The 18552-nt window shown below is 41.2% G+C and overlaps 1 protein-coding gene across 1 annotated transcript in view; it reads right to left on the bottom strand.

The window, feature by feature from the left end:
• Positions 1 to 18552, bottom strand: part of SEMA5B (semaphorin 5B) — a 506709-nt gene that overhangs the window by 204010 nt on the left and 284147 nt on the right. Inside the window, exon 4 of the mRNA XM_048484504.1 lies at positions 6749 to 6848. Within this exon, the coding sequence (XP_048340461.1) occupies positions 6749 to 6848 (100 nt within the window). The remainder of the gene's footprint in view (positions 1 to 6748; positions 6849 to 18552) is intronic.

Raw genomic sequence — 18552 nt, 5'->3', positions numbered from 1 at the left:
ATATTGGGATACAGTATACAGGATATGCATTAGACAATTTCTCATTCAAATTGAGGACATAGCAAAATGGTCTAGCTGCAGTAACGTTCTGGTAACCCCCACTCTAATTTCTCCATTGCAAAACAGTCAGGGTGTATGTGTGTGGGTGCTGAGGATAAGAGACGCAGAGTGTTTAACGCTTTCCTTCCCACTGACTTTATGCAACTGGCTCATACAATACATGATGCTTCTTGATTAAATTTCCACCCAGATGCTAGGTTCAGCTGAAATCCTGTTCTCTGGAGCATAAGTTGAGTACTGTTTTCCTTTTCTCAAGGAATGATGCATTCTCAACATCAGCTACTAGTCTGTCCAAATGTTCATTTTACCAGTATTTGTAGCAGTTACTGTATCACTTAGAAGCTGTAATTTCATCTCTACACAGAACAGTGACTGAAGAGTAAAAATATGTACAGTCAACAAGACCCAGTACAGAATCATCTTACAAAATCAAGGACAAGGGATGGACCAAAATCAAGGAACTAAGAAAGTATGGAAAACTTAGATCCAACCTGGAAAAAGAACCAGCCAAGAGAAAGCCATGTAGCCCGTCACTGCACCATACATCTGGTATCCTTAACTCCCTGTTTTCTACAATCCCATATAATGGTTATGCCAGAGAGAAATACTCTTCATTAATCAAACCCAAAAGTTTCTTTGAGCATGTGCAAAATGAGAAAACAAATAATAAACCAAGTGGAGCAATAAATAAAAAGACTCTAGTTCAGTTGCTGAATTCAAGGTGAGTGAGCGATTCAGTCACTGCCTGGAGCTGTCTGCCTGCCGAATCAAATATCGGTTTCCTAGAGACCTGTCCTCAACCCAAGTCGACCTGATGTTGAACAAAATTCCAAAACATTCTCTTATGAGACATGCATAGTATATTAACATTCCGTAAGATCCACAGAAGCAAAGCAGTGTGTACTATGCTGTTTGAAAAATGTTCTGCAACTTGCAAATTATTAAAATTAAATAGATTTGCACACATTCTTATTTTGTAACATTCATTTTCTTAGATGGAAGATCAAAGAGCACATCACATCAGAGCACAGGAATTGGGCTCCCAATCACAGGAGAGTATCTAACAAGATAACATTATACAATGAAAAGGTCAAAAACCACTGAGCATGGGAGCTAATGCAGTGTTTTGCTCAGGGCTCACTGGCAGAAGTCATTAGTGCAACCCTGTACAGCAAGTTGCTATCTTTCAGGGAACAAGTTTGTTCACCTGAAATCAAGATAGCTCAACTGGAGAAACTATGCACAGAAATGTAGATGAAACAATCAGTGTGCTGAAGACAAGCCCCAGTGTTTTGAGCACTGTGTTTTGGTAAACCCTTCTACCTAGCTGCTGTTGTAGCGCAAGAAGGGAAATAACCCTTAAGAAGAGCCCCGAACTCCAGGAAACATGGGAATTTTAGATTGCAGTCCTTAGCAGCTGTACTCAATAAGGTTGTATCCCAGCAAAGATTGCAGCCACAGTCTTCAGTACATCTGATGTGCTCAGAATCCTACGATGTTTCCCCAAAAATAAGACAGGGTCTTACATTAATTTTTGCACCAAAAGATGCATTGGGGCTTATTTTCGGGGTAGGGCTTATTTTAGGGGAAATATGGTACCTTCACAATTCATTAAGGCGGGCTCTCGGCAGCCACGTTGCTTCCCCTTAGGTGTGAAGCAAATTGCATCCTCATTGGCAGGGAGCACCCTGCTAGATCACACCATCCTGATCACACTGGTAGGGCTTATTTTTGGAGTAGGGCTTATATTTTAAGCCTCCTCCAAAAATACTGAAAAATCATAATAGGGCTTATTTTTGGGGAAACAGGTAGAAGCTACAGATTCCAAGAAGAAGAACCTCCTTCCCTCCCACAGCTGTTGCTGGTAAGTGGGTGATTGACTCACATTACAATCCAATCATGAAAACCAACTATTAGGTGATTGGTGTGCAATTCAGGATATAAGCATGCATTATAAGAATGCCAATTATATACACAAGACAGGATACTATAACTTCCAGTAACATCAATACTTATTTTGAAATAATCAGGATTTTTTAAAAGTTCACACAAAAGGAGGAAGGAAAGTGGGATTTGCAGTCAATGCAGAATTCACATTTACTCTGTACAGATAATTGGCACCACAACACACCTCGCTGAGGACCAGATTAGACTGGATTTAAAACTTTCAGACCATTAAAGGCTTTAAGATAGTTTGACTGTAGGTTCAAAATGTGAACTGGAATTATCCTTTCTGTTTCCTTTTTGGCTTAAAAACCCCCTCAAACCTTTTGATTAAGGCTGTAAACAGATACAAATATATATAACCATATAATTTACCTGCACCTGTTTCTTTTACGTTGTCTTTCAAAGATGTTGTTTCCTAACCAATTTCAAGGGCCCTCTGAAATTTTCTGTAGATTTCAAAAGACGGGCCTTCCTTTCCCACAAGGTCACATTACCAGACATGAGTAGCCTCGTGATGTGACTTTTAAATCAGAACATTCTCTTTGTCTCCCAGGAAACACAAAATGAGCATGTTTAGTAGGAATGAGATTGTTCCCTCCTCATGCCTTGCCTTGACAATTCTACAAGACTTCAGATGTCCTCTTTATAATGTAGATAAAAATCAGACATCCTCATGTTTTTGGCCTCTCCATTAACATGCCAAACAGGCAAGATAATTTCTCAGCGAAACATGACTCAGTAGGAAGTAAACGCAGCAGATTACAAGATAATACTAATGTAACCCACTTGGACATCAATAACCCATCCTAGTATTCTGTTTTATGTAGACATTAGAACAAAAGCTGATGTACATCACGATTCCCTGTTGTTGCTATTAATTTTATTTTTACCACACTCTTCTTCCAAGTGTTTGGGGCAGCTTACAGTTACCTTCACAACAGACTTGCGAAATTGGTTCGGTTCTGAGAAAGTGAATGACCGTAGGTCACCTGGGTGAGCCTAACATCTTACCAGAGACTTGTGAGGATAAAGGTAGAGGGCAATACGTACCCCAAACTGAGTTCTTGGAGAAAAGATGACATACACTTAGTGTATATCAGTTACACTAAAACACAGATTCTGCCTCAAAGAATTTAAAAACTTAAATTCGATACAATTAAAGGGTACAAGATATGGACTGAACTTATAGGATCCATGGGAATAGCTGCAAAGCTATACAGGGTACTTAACCATCATATTATATGTGGCTTCCTTACACTGAGGCAGTGACAAAGAGTACAGTGCTCTTCATGAATAATTAATATTCCAGTCTTTCAAGCCTTGACAGAAGTTTACACTACTAGGCATCTTTTTGTAACTAGTTATTCATGGTTTTAGGGCAAACAAAAGAACATTAATTGTTCAGTCCATCCAAAGATGTTAATTACTTGAATTTCCCATTCATTTATTTTTATACCTATATTTAGGTCCCCTCTGAAAACTCACAGGTCCTTCCAGAAAATTCCTAGACACAGATCAAGTTCAAAAGGTTAATAGCGTCTGGTGTCGTATGACAATTCCTAACTCCAATGTGAAGGAGGAAAGCGCTTTTCATTTCAAAGCTGGAGAATACCATGACTTATCTGATACTCTCAATTGATATCCTGATATCTAGGCAGATACTCTAAACTATATGTCAGTCTTCCAATCCTCCCAAATCCTAATGTGGTTTCTGCCTGGCTGGGTATATCCTGACACCAGAATTCTTCCAACCAGTTTCCATTTATGACAGCCTACCAGAATATATCAAAGAGAAAACATTTTCTAACTTCTTAGCATGCTGGCATTGATTTTGGCAGGTAGAACAGAAGAGTCTTTATTTCTGCTGTGATATATCCTGGTTGCTTCTTGTCTGGCTGCTGTTGCAACTGCTGTAAAAGTAAGATTGTCTTCAAAATGCTTCTCACACCCATATTTCCAGCAGCCTCTAGCACCAGAGTCCACACCTCCTGCTGTTTCTTTTGGGGAGATGATAAATGCTTCTACTTAGGCACTGAGCCGCCTTTTGTGTCCAGCTACTTGTCACTGTCCCACACTGTGCTACCAAAACGTGCCGAAGTGCCTGCCTACCACACCAAGTCTCACAACTGTCCATCTTATTATGCATGTGGAGTTCTTACGCAACATCCATTCTGAACAAAACCCTCTGACAGCAAAGTCTAGTTTGCTAATGACACAGAAGATGTTCCTATGAATCACAAGCACCTTGGATGGATTTGTACAAAACTGCCTCCATAAAGCTTTGGCACCTCAGTCATAAATTCATTGAAGCCAGTTTCCCAGGGGATCTTTGTATGAATAAAACCTCACAACTCGGCACAATTCAAAAGCATTACAGGCGAAAGAAGGGAAATATTTGGAATCCAAACTTTTTTTTATTATATCCATATTTCATGTTCTTAATGGCTAGGTACTTATACTTTTTTCTCTCTCAAAACCTGGTATCTCCTACAGCTCATGTCTTTGGATGCGTCTGAATAAACATGGAACACTGTGGCTGATGTGCAGATATTTGCCTCTTAGACATGTATTTGCCTTTTAGAAACGTTGTCCTTTCAGGGGGGAAAAACAGTTAAATCTTGTTTCCTAGGCTCTCAGGCCTGTAATAAAGTCTGTTCAGTATTCCTAAACAGTGATGAAAGGTTCCGAAAAAGCCTGAAATGATGAAATACATCAGAACAGATACAGGGCGAGGCATTCATAAATAACCTCAAACTGCCTTGACGGGAGAACAGCAGCCTCCAGGGCTTTCCAAATTCACAAATCAAATTTGAATGAAGAAATAGTGAATAGCAGGACTAGGCATTTGACCTTTTGTGCAGGCTAAACTTTCACAGGAAGCAGCCATCATGGCATGATGGCTGAGAGCGTAACTCATGAGACAGGAAGCGCCATGTTTAAATCTCAAGCAACTCTGTGGATAGCCTCTGCCAAGGCACTCTCCCAATATGAAGCTAATACTACAGACCTATCTCACAGAGTAAAAATTAGTGGAGTAATATATGAGGTACTTTGAGCACCTTGGGAACAGAGAAGAAGAAGAAGAAGAAGAAGAAGAAGAAGAAGAAGAAGAAGAAGAAGAAGAAGAAGAAGAAGAAGAAGAAGAAGAAGAAGAAGAAGAAGAAGAAGAAGAAGAAGAAGAAGAAGAAGAAGAAGAAGAAGAGTTGGATTTATATTCCCCCTTTCTCTCCTGTAAGGAGACTCAAAGGGACTTATAATCTCCTTTCCCTCCCCCACCCACAACAAACTTCAAGGTATCGGTGTTAACCTGTAAGGCCTTACGCGGTCTGGGACCTTCATACCTCAGGGACCGTCTGGCCCCATATGTCCCACGTCGGTCTCTGCGCTCGGCAGAGGCCAATCTACTGGAGATCTCCGCCCCCTCTATGATGCGGCTGGCCTCCACTAGGGCCAGGGCTTTTACGGCCCTGGCCCCTGCCTGGTGGAATGCTCTTCCTCCAGCTGTCCGGGCCCTGCGGGACCTAAATGAATTCCGCAGGGCCTGTAAGACCGAGTTATTCCGCCGGGCTTTTGGGGAGGCCGGCTGCTGATAGGTACCCATTAACAACTGAGATCCGCTGTTCCCCTCTCAGAGTTAGAGGTGTTAATGGTTGAACGCCATCTGTTTTAAATATTTATGGATTTGGAGCGCTGCATTTTAACTGGTATTAATTTTTAGCATTTTATCCTGTTTATCCACTTGCCTGTAATTATGTTGTAAACCGCCCTGAGCCCTTTGGGGGAGGGCGGTATAAAAGTGGAATAAACAAACAAACAAACAAACACCCTGTGAGGTAGGTGGGGCTGGAAGAGCTCTGAAGAATTGTGACTAGCCCAAGGTCACCCAGCTGGTATGTGTTGGAGTTCACAGGCTAATCTAGTTCACCACAGCTTCCACAGTTCAAACGGCAGAGTGAGGAATCAAACCCGGTTCTCCAGATTAGAGTGCTTCTGCTCTTGTCCACTACACCACACTAGATACAAAGCATCGTTACAGCAAGGAAAGAGCATTTAGGAATGATAGAATATTAATGTGATGGGCTTCTGAGGTTTTTATAACTTTACTTGTATTTTTTAAAACACTATATTGTGTATTTTTTAAAAAAAACTACATTGCATATTTGCATGAAAAACAATACTCAGAATCATTCTATTTTAGAAGTTTTACTTCATTTTAATTAGAAAGAATAAAAAGAATAAAAGCTACAGTGGGTCACACCATTTTCTATCAAGAACACAAGGGCTTCTTGCCTTTCTAGCCAAGCAAGGCTCCATAAGGCTAAATGATTGACACTTTTGGAATGAAAAGGCATGCCCCACCATCTGGGCATATCGCTTCACCAACGTGCTTGGTCTTTCTTTTAATTTAGGTAGCACTATGCTAGTTCTGAATTTTGAACATGTGGACAATTCCTAACTGAGAAAAGATTTTACAGCAGCTGCGATCCTTGGGAGATGACAGCTTTCTGCTTCATTAAGTAGCCGTTTTTATCGCTTTTTCCCCCCATGAATGAATGGCAATTTTCTCATCTTTAGCATTATTGCAGTGTTTCTAAAATCCTTCTACATAAATTATGGCTTTTCTTTAAAACTAACAGTGAGTGTGCTGCAAGCTGGAAAAAGCAATTTCTTTGGCACACAGTAACCTGTGGGAAATTAGTTGGAGAAGCACTCCTATTCCAGTTGGAAGATTCTCGTTTACCTGGCCCCTACAATGAGCTGATTCCTGTTGGCATCCAGAGCAAGCTGAGAAAAGTCCCACACACCAGGATAAGTGAAATTTGACACCCAGGGCTTCAGATCTGCAAAGAAAATGGGGAAAAAGAGAGAGAGAGTAAAGCACGCTGGCATAAATCTGAGAAGCAACAGGCTGTCCAGGACATTTCACTAATGTGACATTTCCTACTGAGTGTTTCTCAAAAGGTGAATAACTAACAGTTTATTTAAAGGGTCTTTTTACATACAGTGTGCCCCCTCAGGGTAAACAGGAGGTATCTATAAGCATGGAGTGGATTTAGAAGTCATTTTCCTAAATGGGGACTGATTCTCAAAAAGTCAGCACCAGTTTCAAGTCTGACATAATGACCTTTACAAATGCTATGGCATTGCTTCTGGAAATTATTTTAGTGCATGACTTTCCCTCCCTCTTTTCCCCATCGAAGAAAAGGATAAATTATGCTTTTATTTGCTTATTAAAACATTATATTTCTACTTTCCATCCCATAAAAATTTGCAAGATGGCTTACAAGCACTATTAAAAAATGTATTGCAATAATGACCAGAAATAATGGCATAAACCATCAGTTTAAAAATCAAATCAAATGCCAGTTAGTAAATTGAGATATAACAGCCAGATAATCTGACTCAAACTTCTCTAGCACGGAACAGTTTTTACTTGTTGGCAGACCAGGCCATAGAGGAAACTAGCTTCCAATGTAACTGAACCACATGTAACTGACTCAAGTAACTGTATCTAGGTACTATCTCTCACCTGGCCAGATAGAAATGTGGCTCCCAGTTCTCCTCCTGGTGGGAGACAGATGCTAAAGACATGTAATCTTAAAAAAATTAAAGGTCTGGAAACAAACTGGTGGCCAAAGAAGATGATATAAAGGAGAAAGATGTTTCTGGCGGCTTGCCTGGTAACTGCAAGATGCACCATTTGAATCTTCCCAACACTCTTCAAAAACAGTCCATCACAAAGTACAATACAATAGTCTATCCTGAATGTTGTTAAGACATGGCTAACCATGGCCTTTCTTTCTAGGTGTGCCCACTGGTATGACAACTCAGCCACAGACAGTCTTCACTGTGATGATCCAGGAGTATTAAAAGTTACAGATCGACATTTTTAAAAGTGTATCCCAACTTAACTAAGGTGTTACATCTACTTCCAGGTCAACCCTGCTTCCAATCAACAACTCCTAGGTTTAGTTTGGATTAAATGTCAGTTTGTTCTTTCTGAAGTCCATCACTCATTTCCAACACTGAATGAGAACTAACTCTTGCCACTCCAGGATTAGATGGAAATAAGAGGTAAAACCAAATGTTCCACTGGCCATTAGTGACAATGAAACCCAATTTCAGCCCTGCCTGACAGTTTCATGTAGATATTGAACAGACAATACACCTGTGCCTGTTTACTGATTAAAAGACTACACAGCAATAGTCCCCAGCACCATTTTAAAAAATCTGTCTCTCTTCCCCCAAGAAAAATACCTGCTATTAAATAGAGCTACCCAGTTCAAATTTGGTTATTAAAACCTCAATATCAACCAAGGGTAAAATCCAACCCAATGAGAAGTGCCAGCAGTCCCTACAACACGAGATTTCAACAGGTCTCTAGCAAGCACCATATAGTGGTTGAAGGACCCCAGGAGAAGTGAGTTTGCATCCCCACCCTGCCATGGAAGATTGCTGGATAACCTTAAGCTATTCTTAGCCTGCCTGCTTCATAAGTAGGATTGTGAAGATAAAACTGAGAAGTGCAAACTGTCATAAGCTACTTCAGATCCCCAGTGTGGAAAAAAGTGGGGTACAAATATATGAAAATATGTGATTTGGGCTATCTGGTACAATGTGCACACTGGGGTGTTGTGTGGTTTCCGGGGTTCTAGTAGCATTTTCTCCTGACGTTTCACCTGCATCTGTGGCTAGCATCTTCAGAGGATCTCATGGGTGGATCCCACCCAACATATGCAAATCAAGCTTGCTAATTGCACCCTTTACAGTTGTTAACAGGCAAATGGTTCTTTCTCCCACTCTGGACATTCCACAGGTATATATATTCCACTTGCTTTACCACCATCAGATCCTCTCAAGATGCCAGCCACAGATGCAGGCGAAACATCAGGAGAAAATGCTACCAGAACACGGCCATACAGCCCGGAAACCACACAACAGCCTATATTGACAATATTTCCAAAATCTGAGTCTTTTGCACCATCAACTGATGATTCTGTTAAAGTCTGCCTTGTGTAGAATTTCTTAGTCTCTTTCACAAGACCAGACAAAAAATCAAGAATTTTTCTAGAGCAGGACTCCCCAACCTTTTTCAACCTGCAGGCACCTTCTGAATCCTGACATAATGCAACCACAAAATGGCTGCCACAAGAGGTAGAGTCAACCACAGTCAAGAAAGGAAATTATCCATAACTCTAATAGTAGCTCTTCAAAATTTCAGTCAGAAGCTCTGCTTTGCTTATGCACAGCTTACCTTGAATTACACAGTGAACATTCTTGTGCTGCAGATGCTGTTGAAGCATTTTTAAAAATCTGCACAGCCAGCCATAAGTTGTTCTAGACAAATATCCCACCTACATTTTAAACACACTTGGTGGGTATGAGAAAAGGTGGTGGTAGGTATCATAGTGCCCACAGCTGTCATGTTGGGGACATCTATTCTAGAGGAGGAACAACACTTCAAATAAGAAAAAACTAGTTTGCTAGAGTCATTGGAAGAACAAATTTTGTGTACTATGGCTTCCTTTCTGTAAAAAATGTAGGTGATAAAGGCAAAAATAATTGCATTATAAGATAGCCTTAAACGTAGATGTCACCAAAAAATGAAGTGTGCATTGAAGAACTACCAATGTAAAATTCAAAATGTTACCACAGAACGTGTCATATGCTCAGCTGTCTAAATTTCTTTACATTGAAAAATTAAAGCTGGAGGTGGAAGAGAAGGGCAATGGGATTCAAAACTGATATAGGTTTTTTGAGAAAAAGCTGAAACTTGGCAACAAGACTCCTCCCTTCCTTATGTTAATAACTTTTTTCTGCAAATCTTTCTCAATTTGGCATTCCAATGTGATTTTTCATAGATATTTTTCAATGATGGAAATAAATATTCATCAGAATCAGTCTTCTGTGAACTCCTTATCAAGGAAGAGACCCTCAGGTGCCTTATCAAGGAAGAGACGTTTATTTAGGGGCTTGTTTCCTCCATACTGTTTACCTTTGTCACAGTTGTTACAGCTTTTCCTTGGCAAATCTGTGTATTCATCACTAGAAATAATTATTTTCACCCGTTTCCAATGATTAAACTACCCATACTTGGAATTCTCTGCACTAGTGACGAACCAGGTGACTGAGGCAACCTATTAATAACTATTAAGTAAAAAGTTCACACAAGGCACTATTCAAAGACTTGTACCGAAGGGATGTAAAGGGAACCTAATTTTGACAAGCTCTAGCCGGGAAAATAGCAGCAGGCAAGGCAGGGCAGCTAGGAAGTAAAGAGGGAGCAGCCAGATAGCATCAGGTGCAAAATGGCAAGAGGGAGCCCTGCAGATGTTCAGACCACACAGAGTATGAGCACCAGTTAAAACAGCAGTTGCCTTCAGGCAACTAGAAACAGTTTAATGAATCTGGATACAGCACTCACAATCGCAATCTTGAGTTAGTTAAGAAGGCATCACCAATCCCAGTCCATCCTCTGATACCTGCTCAGGTGCTGCCGTGGAAACACATTGTTCCAAAGTATGTTTTTCCCTGTCGTTTCTCACCAGTCGTACATCCCAATTCACCCAGCTCTTTCTTATAACCCCATCTCCCATCTGAGGAATTCCGCATTCCTGTGGAGAATGTCTGGGGACTACCACTCTCCTTCAGTAAGCCATCATTACAAATAAGCAAGAGATGAAGCATAAGCCCCCGTAAGTCCGATCTGAAAAGCATCTCCTCTTCAGTGCCACAAAATCCACTAGGAAGGATTAATGATGTTCAAACACTGGAGAGAGGCAAACATTTCACTTGTGTTACTCAGATTGCTAAGGAGCCTCTCTGCCCTCTTTAACATAGGTCCTTGGTTTCAAGAAATTTGCCAAAGCTTAGGGTAGGAAATAACACATTTCGAGGAGTTAAGCTAGAAAATGCATGTGCTTCCCAGATTCCTGGGCACAGATGTTCTTTGAAGAGGAGTCTCAAAGTGGCTTACAAACTCCTTCCCTTTCTCTCCCAACAGACACTTTGTGAGGTAGGTGGGGCTGAGAGAGTTCTCAGAGAACTATGGCTAACCCAAGGTCACTCAGCAGGCTTCATGTGTAGGAGCAGGGTCATTCTGCAACAAAATACTCTATTTTGTCGTTTTTCTACTTGAGTTTCCATCCCCCTGCAACCCAATTATGATTTAACAGGCAGAAAAATGGGACGTGTCTGTGTGTGTCCCCACATGCAACTACAGAGGTTCCAGCATCACTTCTCCTTTTAAGCAGCAAACACAGACAAAATTACAGGTGAAAAATTGACAGGTGAAAAATATATGCACGGTTGGTAGCTCAATCCTTCCCATTATCATTTTAAATGTCAATCAATCCAGGGAAATAACAGCCAAATGTCCTGATTTCTATTTACAGCCACAGGTGGCAGAGCATATAAAGAAATCTTTTCCAATTATTAAATTAAAGGCTGCAAGACACGCATCTTCATAGCAAAATTCAAGGCTTTATAGCTGTATAGTTGGAGGTGATTAAACGCAGCAGGGCTCTCTCAGCTAAGAGGGATCTAACTACCAGTCCTCAGAATTAATGCAGAACAGCACCATCAACCCTGTGCCTACCTTCCTGTAAGAGGAAAGCGATTAAATTGGGGGAAAGCACAGCAGATGAAGTGCACCAGTCTTTTTCTATTCAGCATATTAAATCTCATTACTCAGGTCACAAGCATCCCTAAAGGCACTGCACAGCTTTTATCTCAAAGAAATAGACTCAGAACCATATGAACATAAGGGGTCTTCTTCGTGTGCTCTACATTAGTCTATATATACGGACCCAATGAATCGTAGAATGTGCTTACATTTATCCTTTCTTGGAGTGGTGCCTTCTCCACTTCAAAAGTTTTTAGTTTTGGCTAAAGCCTCAGAAATCAGCGCACACTTGCATTTGCAAACATAATGCTATAAAAATTTGAAAAATTAAGTCTAAAAAGCCCTAGCTTTGTATCTTTGGAAGTATGGCAGGAAACCTCAACACAAATAGCTTCAGAGGTATCCTTTGTGCACTGACTTCTCAACTCAAAGGGAAAAGAAACACATAAGCGTGATCATTTCAAACAACCACAAACCAGTGGTGTGATTCAGGACTCCAAAATCCTTCTATGGCATAAAAAGACTGCCATTAACACTAAATCCAAAGTTTCAAACACTTCCAAGATGTGATCATGTATCAAGACCACTGGAGCTGAACGTTGGAAGTGTGGTTTGTTCCATACAAAAGCATCTCAAATCTGTCTAACAGGGAAATGATGCATTTGAACAGATGCAGACTGGCATTTGTCTTCTTCACTTTCACCAATTGTTTGAAGTAAGAATTACAAATATCACATAAAAATAAAAAAAATTCAGGAGGATTTTTTTTCTATATTGGATGAGTGTCTTTCTGAGTCGTTCTGTCAGATTGCATATAAGTGGTTGCATAAAAAAAGATCTCTACATGCTCACCTACCAAATAGATATTTAGGGGCCTAGATGGTAGGGAAAAGAAGCCCCATGGTGCTGAGTAGTAAGCTGCAGCACTGCAGTCGAAGCTCTATTTATGAGTTCAAAGGTCCGTTTTAGGGAACCAGCTCAAGGTTGACACAGCCTTCCATCCTTCCAAGATCAGTAAAATAAATACCCAGTTTGCTGGGGGTAAAGTGTAGAGAACTGGGAAGGCAACGGCAAACCACCCTGAAAACAAAGCCTGACCAGGAAATGCCATGATGTGGCATCACCCCCGGTGCTTGCACAAGGAACTACCTGTACCTTTTTTGATGGTATGGAACACTTTGTCCCTGTCTTATGCTGAAATAAACAGCAGACACATTATATGACACAAACTGACACATTCACACAAAATGCCCCAAAGCCTACCTTCTCACTTCCTTTTGGAGCTCAAACAAGAGACAGAAAGAATATAGTGTTGGGATAACAAAAATGCACCAAGTCTCTCCAAAATGCATGCAAATGGAAACATTAATCTAGAGGTGGAGTGTGAATGGGCAGAGAAGATCTCTTGTCTTCAGAGTGTAATGAAGAATCTGAAAGAGATTTAGTTGTCTGGCAATACCAAGTAGAGAGTTTCAGTTCTGCAAGAAGGATGTCAGCATGAATATTTATCATTGAGGTAGTGCCATCCATCCATTTCTCAATAAAGTTACATCAGGTTCTAGTTCAAGGAACTTGTGGGGAGGGCAGAAACAAAATGCATGTGTATTGTTGAGGGCTTTCACAACAGGAATCACTAGGGGTTTCCAGGTTGTATGGCTGTGGTCCAGTAGTATTTTCTCCTGATGTCTCACCTGCATCTGTGGCTGGCATCTTCAGAGGACCCACAAAATGCATATGGGTTGCACTTACACATACTTTGGCATAAAAATTTAGGGGCTAAGCCAAGGTGTTACTGAAAAGTTGAGTCACGAAGAGGGATTTGAAGGAAGAGAGAGGCATGGAATGTCCTACCACCACAAACATTTTAATCACTTTTACGATGCAGTACAAAAGTCTCATCCAAAGTCAAAGTCTCATACAATGCAAAATCAAATTATATAGTGAAAGTCCTTATAAGCACAATGGTTTTAAATACTTGCTTTTTGGGTAAAAGCAAAGCCAGTAAACATTTACAGGGCACGTTAGCACTTAAGGCACGCAATCTATGTTCAACTGTTGCTTGACATTTCAATCCCCTACAGGAGATGGTTGCGTAGCACTGAAAGGCATCATGAAAAGGAAAACAACCTCTTGAAAGACACACCATAAGGAGTGAAAGAGAAAGCTTCCCTGAGGATACAAATCCAAAAAACCGCCTGGACCTCCAGCAAACCCTTTAATTAGCCTTCAAGCTAAAGATTTATATCAGAGAACACTGTCATAAAATAAAGCTGATTCAACAGCAAACACTTGGGCAATAAAGCAAAACATATTATACTGCTGGGTGCCTGCCACATCCAGTGGGCATAAATAAATCCATGCAGTGTAAATGCCCCAGTCACTACTAGAGTCCTAGGAGTAACAGGCCCTTTTTCCATCTTTGGGTACATGGGCGACACAAAGAGAGAATTTAGCTTTCATAATAAGGTGCCTATTTTCTATTCCTAAAGACTCAAACCTTCTGTTTATTCATGGAGTTATGAAAATGTTTTCCTTCAATGCTGTCTAAATAGCCATCTTTATAACTGAAACACATACCAACTTGCCTATTAACTTCTAGGCTGTAGATATTAGAAGGTCAGACCACACTGCTTCTAATACCTTTTCCATTCCCCCACCCCACCAAGATTCCATCATGCTTCATCCACCCCTACTTTCAAAATTTCCATAGGCTAGATATTACTTAATTCCCATATATGGAACTTGCTGTTTCCCTTTTCATTCCAATTCAACTATTCAATAACTCCCTAGTTCCCTTAGTTTTACTTTCCCATAGGGTTTTGTCTTACCTCTGAGGAAAGTGACTCTCTTACCTGTGAGAGACTTGTCTGTTCAGGACATAAGTCCATTTAATATTTTTTAAAAAAACAAGATGGCATTTGCTCAAGCTCTCTAAGTATGCTCCACTGTTTTTCCCCATGACAATCTGTTTTGTAAATTATACAATCATGTTAATAGTGCTCATGCAATACTCAATGAAACCATTCTCTTTTGCATCATGGAAATTTGGCCTCCAACTGTGACGTTTTTGCTAGGTTCTTTGCTGACAAAAGCTCTCTCATCAGTTCCAGTTGGGAAGCGAAGGGAAAATCTTGTCCCTGAGCTGTCAGAAGCGTCTGCTTGTCCCTTTATTATGGATAGTTTCAGAGTGATCCTGTCTAAAGATGCTGGCAGGTTCCTTGGGAGTGTGAGGGCTATCACTTGTGCTCTGGATCCATGCCAATTCAGGTTCTGGAAGCATTAATGAAAAGCATCAATTCCTCTGTGACTGAGAAGGCTTTCCCTTATGCCTTTGAAGGAGGTAGTCATTAGACCTTTGCTAAAAAAACCTTCATTGGCTAGGGATGAGGTGGCCAATTACAGGCTAATCTCCAATTTAGTTTTTGTAAGGAAAGTAAGGCCCGTGATTCTGCCGCGGCCCGTTATTTACGGCGGCCTGGGGAGGCTGCCAAAGCCTGCCCCAGGGTCGGAGGGGAAGCAGTGTATGGCCGAGGGGCTGCTGACGCCCGCGCAGGCGACGAGGAAGACACAGTAAGTGGGGCGGGGGAGGGCGCAGAGGCGGCTCCGTGCGGAGCCGCCCTGACTTCTGCCGGCCTCCCCGTTGCCTGCTCGCACGCTTGCGTGCGAGCAGGCTCCCGCCCCCACGCCGACGGAACTCCTGCCGGCGTGGGGGCGCGAGGGGGCCGTGCAGAAACGGCCTAATAGAGTGTGTGGTGGCAGAGCAGCTCCAGGGCTTCTAAGATGACATATCTTGACCCATTTCCATCAGATTTCAAGCCTGTGTTTGGTACTGAGGCCTTTCCCACACACTGCACACATCCCATTTTGATGGTGTTTTCAATCCCACCATTTTCTACAAAGTTTGTCTGCACTCTCATCCTCAGAACATTGTTTCCTGGTCACCATCTTTTTTTTGTGTTTGTCTTTTTCCATGCATGCACTGCAGCGATGATACACAGCATTGCTTATTCAATGAGGGAAAAAACAGAGGGGGAAAAAGGAGAATGCAAGAAATTATAAAAATAAGAGGGGTGAAGCAGTGAAGTGAGGGAGAAAAAAATTGTGAGGTTGGGCAACTGCACAGGAGGTGTGGATAATGGCCAGGTTTTTTGGTGGGGGAAAAATAATTTCAGTATGATCGCACTGTGAAGGAAACTAGCTCAGAAACATTTCAGGGGAAAACATCATGGTAAAATATTTTCAAAAGTCTTTGATATTTTAATATATTTGTTTTGTTGGAAACAATACACTTTTTTAAAAAGTAAAAGTGATTTCAGAAATGATGAAGCAAAAGGTTTTTGGAAACATTTCCAAAATCTAACAAGAGACAAAACATGCGGAACTCCACAGAAAAATGGAAGCATTTGCAGGCTGGAAACATTGTAAGAAGCTTGTGTAGAAATAGTCTAAGAAGACAGCTTTAGTTGCACTGGTAGATTATCTTCATTGGAGATAATCTTCTCTGTTAATACTGTCTTCTAAGGGCTTCACACAGTACTCTGCAACAGTTGATGAGATACCGGTAGGAGACTCCTATTATACCGGTTTGTGCACTATAATCTCTACTGAAAATCAACAAAATAATCATAATAAACATATGAAGATTCACTAAATTAACTTAATTTCTAGCTGAATAATGGGGGGGGGGGAGAGAAGGAAGAGGAAGAAGAGATGATGGTTTTTATACCCCACTCACAATCACCTTCTCTTCCCCCTTCCTAACAGGCACCTTGTGAGGTAGGTGGAGCTGAGACAGTTCTGCAAGAACAGTGACTGGCCCAAAGGGAGTCAGCAGGCTTCATATGCAGTAGTTGGGAATCAAAACCAGTTCTTCAGATCAGAGACCACTACATAATGCTGGCTCTCATAAGATGATTCTATGCAAAGTAGTTTTTTCCCCTCGGTGTAGATGAATGCTAATTGTGTAATTCATATTGGCATTCCAAAATACAATAAATACAATAAAACAATAAATACAATAAAACCATAAAACAATTGTCCATAAAAGACAGATAGTTACAGCAGCCATTCAGAGTCTCATCAATAGTTTAGTCCAAATGGACTCGTCAAAAGTGCCATTCCTATACACCTCTCCACAGACCTGACTGAAAACCCACCAACAGAGCCCAGGCATCACAACAGCATACAGTATCAACACTCCACTATAAAACACAGAGTTTGTTTTTATTTATTTTATTTTATTTTATTAAACTTATAGGCCGCCTTATCCCCGAAGGGCTCACTGTTAGCGTGGCACCTAACACAGAACAAGGGATAGGGGGCAAGGAAATGGGCAAACAATTGATTTGACTCCCATAGGTTGCCACAGCCTTCATCTAGCAATCAATAACTCCATCTAGCAATCAATAACTCCATCTAGCAATCAATAACAAAACTACGACATCCCTCAATGAATCACCCACATTTGACTTTGGGTGACCGTTACCGTAAACCCAAAGGTTGCTGGCAGAGGTAGGCACTGTGTGCCAGTAGCAAATAGTTAAGGTAAGCAGCATTGTTGTTGTTATGATGATAGCAATCTAGTGCTTAGTATCCATCTAGCGTTGCGTCTATAATCTTGAAAATATATTTTGCTATGCTTTCGCAGAAGTAAGGATCAAGATTATCTAAGATTAGCGGAATCCTAAAAGCGTCAGCTAAATGATTGTATAGAAGTGAAGCAATGATGGGTTGGGACATTCTGATCTTGGCAAATCTTGCACAATGAAACAGAGTGTGCTCCAGTGTCTCTACTTGGCCTGAGTTGCATGGGCATAGCCTCTTTTGTTTATCTATGCGTTGGTATCTGCCTTTAAGGAGCATAGCAGGGGCATTAAATTGAAAAGGAGACCAAAGATATTGCTCTTCTGTGCCTTCTGGATTGGTAAGAAGCCAGAAAGAGCTGTAGCTGGCTGGGTATGTCCCTTGTTCAAAAGGGATAAGCTAAAATTTAGAGGAGAGCATGTTTTCCTCGCTTCAGCTATCATGTTGCAGTACTCATAGTTCCAGCAGCCTGATTTTCAGGCAATTGCATAGGCCTCCGGTAGAGTGGAAGAGTAAAGTGAAGCTCAAGTGCGGAGGCCGATAGAGCCTTTCAATTTTTCTTCCACCAACGCCGTCCATCTGGGAACTACCAAATCCCGAGAGCATTGGAGTGGATTAAGCTTTCGAATGATCTTGTGAAAAAAATGGATCGTGCAGCCAATATTTGATGGTTCCTCAATGCCGCTTCATTTGTGACATGGGATATTTCGCCCCAAAGCTTCTACAAGCATGGGGGGGCTGCGTGATGGGGCACCAAAGTTGGGTAGTTCCATGATTTTATAAAAAAATACGGATTGGGGATCTATATTTAAGATTTTTGTTCGGCCGCTTCAATCCAGATAGGTGCTTCCATAAAGGAGCTTGGTTCCCACATTTGGCATTTCGAAAACTTTCAACGCTGATGGTATATATTGATGGTCCCGATTTGTGGAAAAAAGCCGCGAGGATTGCTGAAGCGCTGTTATTGGCTGCATCAAGTGCTAGTGTCCTGTGTACTGCCCAAGTAAGATTGCTCGTAAGAGTAATGCCCAGATATTTGAACTGTTTGACTTGCTCTATAGGTTTCTTTGTTGATAGTCCATACTCTGCTCTAGAGAATCGGGTTTCTGGCCTAATACTCAATATTTTGGATTTCTCATAGTTGATTTCCAGTTCATTTAACATACAGTATTCCGCGAGACAGCGATCTCAGAAGGCCGAGGGTGAGGCCAACTCTTTTGTGCATGAGAGAAAGAGCAGTGTCATCCGCGATAAAAGCAGGGCAGGGACATGTTTAGAGCACAGTTTCGCAAGTGCGTGTCCGCTTGACAACTTTTGGAAAGAATAATAGGCACTAA

Source organism: Sphaerodactylus townsendi, linkage group LG02 (assembly GCF_021028975.2).
Source record: "Sphaerodactylus townsendi isolate TG3544 linkage group LG02, MPM_Stown_v2.3, whole genome shotgun sequence".
NCBI lineage: Eukaryota > Metazoa > Chordata > Lepidosauria > Squamata > Sphaerodactylidae > Sphaerodactylus > Sphaerodactylus townsendi.
This window is presented reverse-complemented; position numbering and strand designations above follow the sequence as displayed.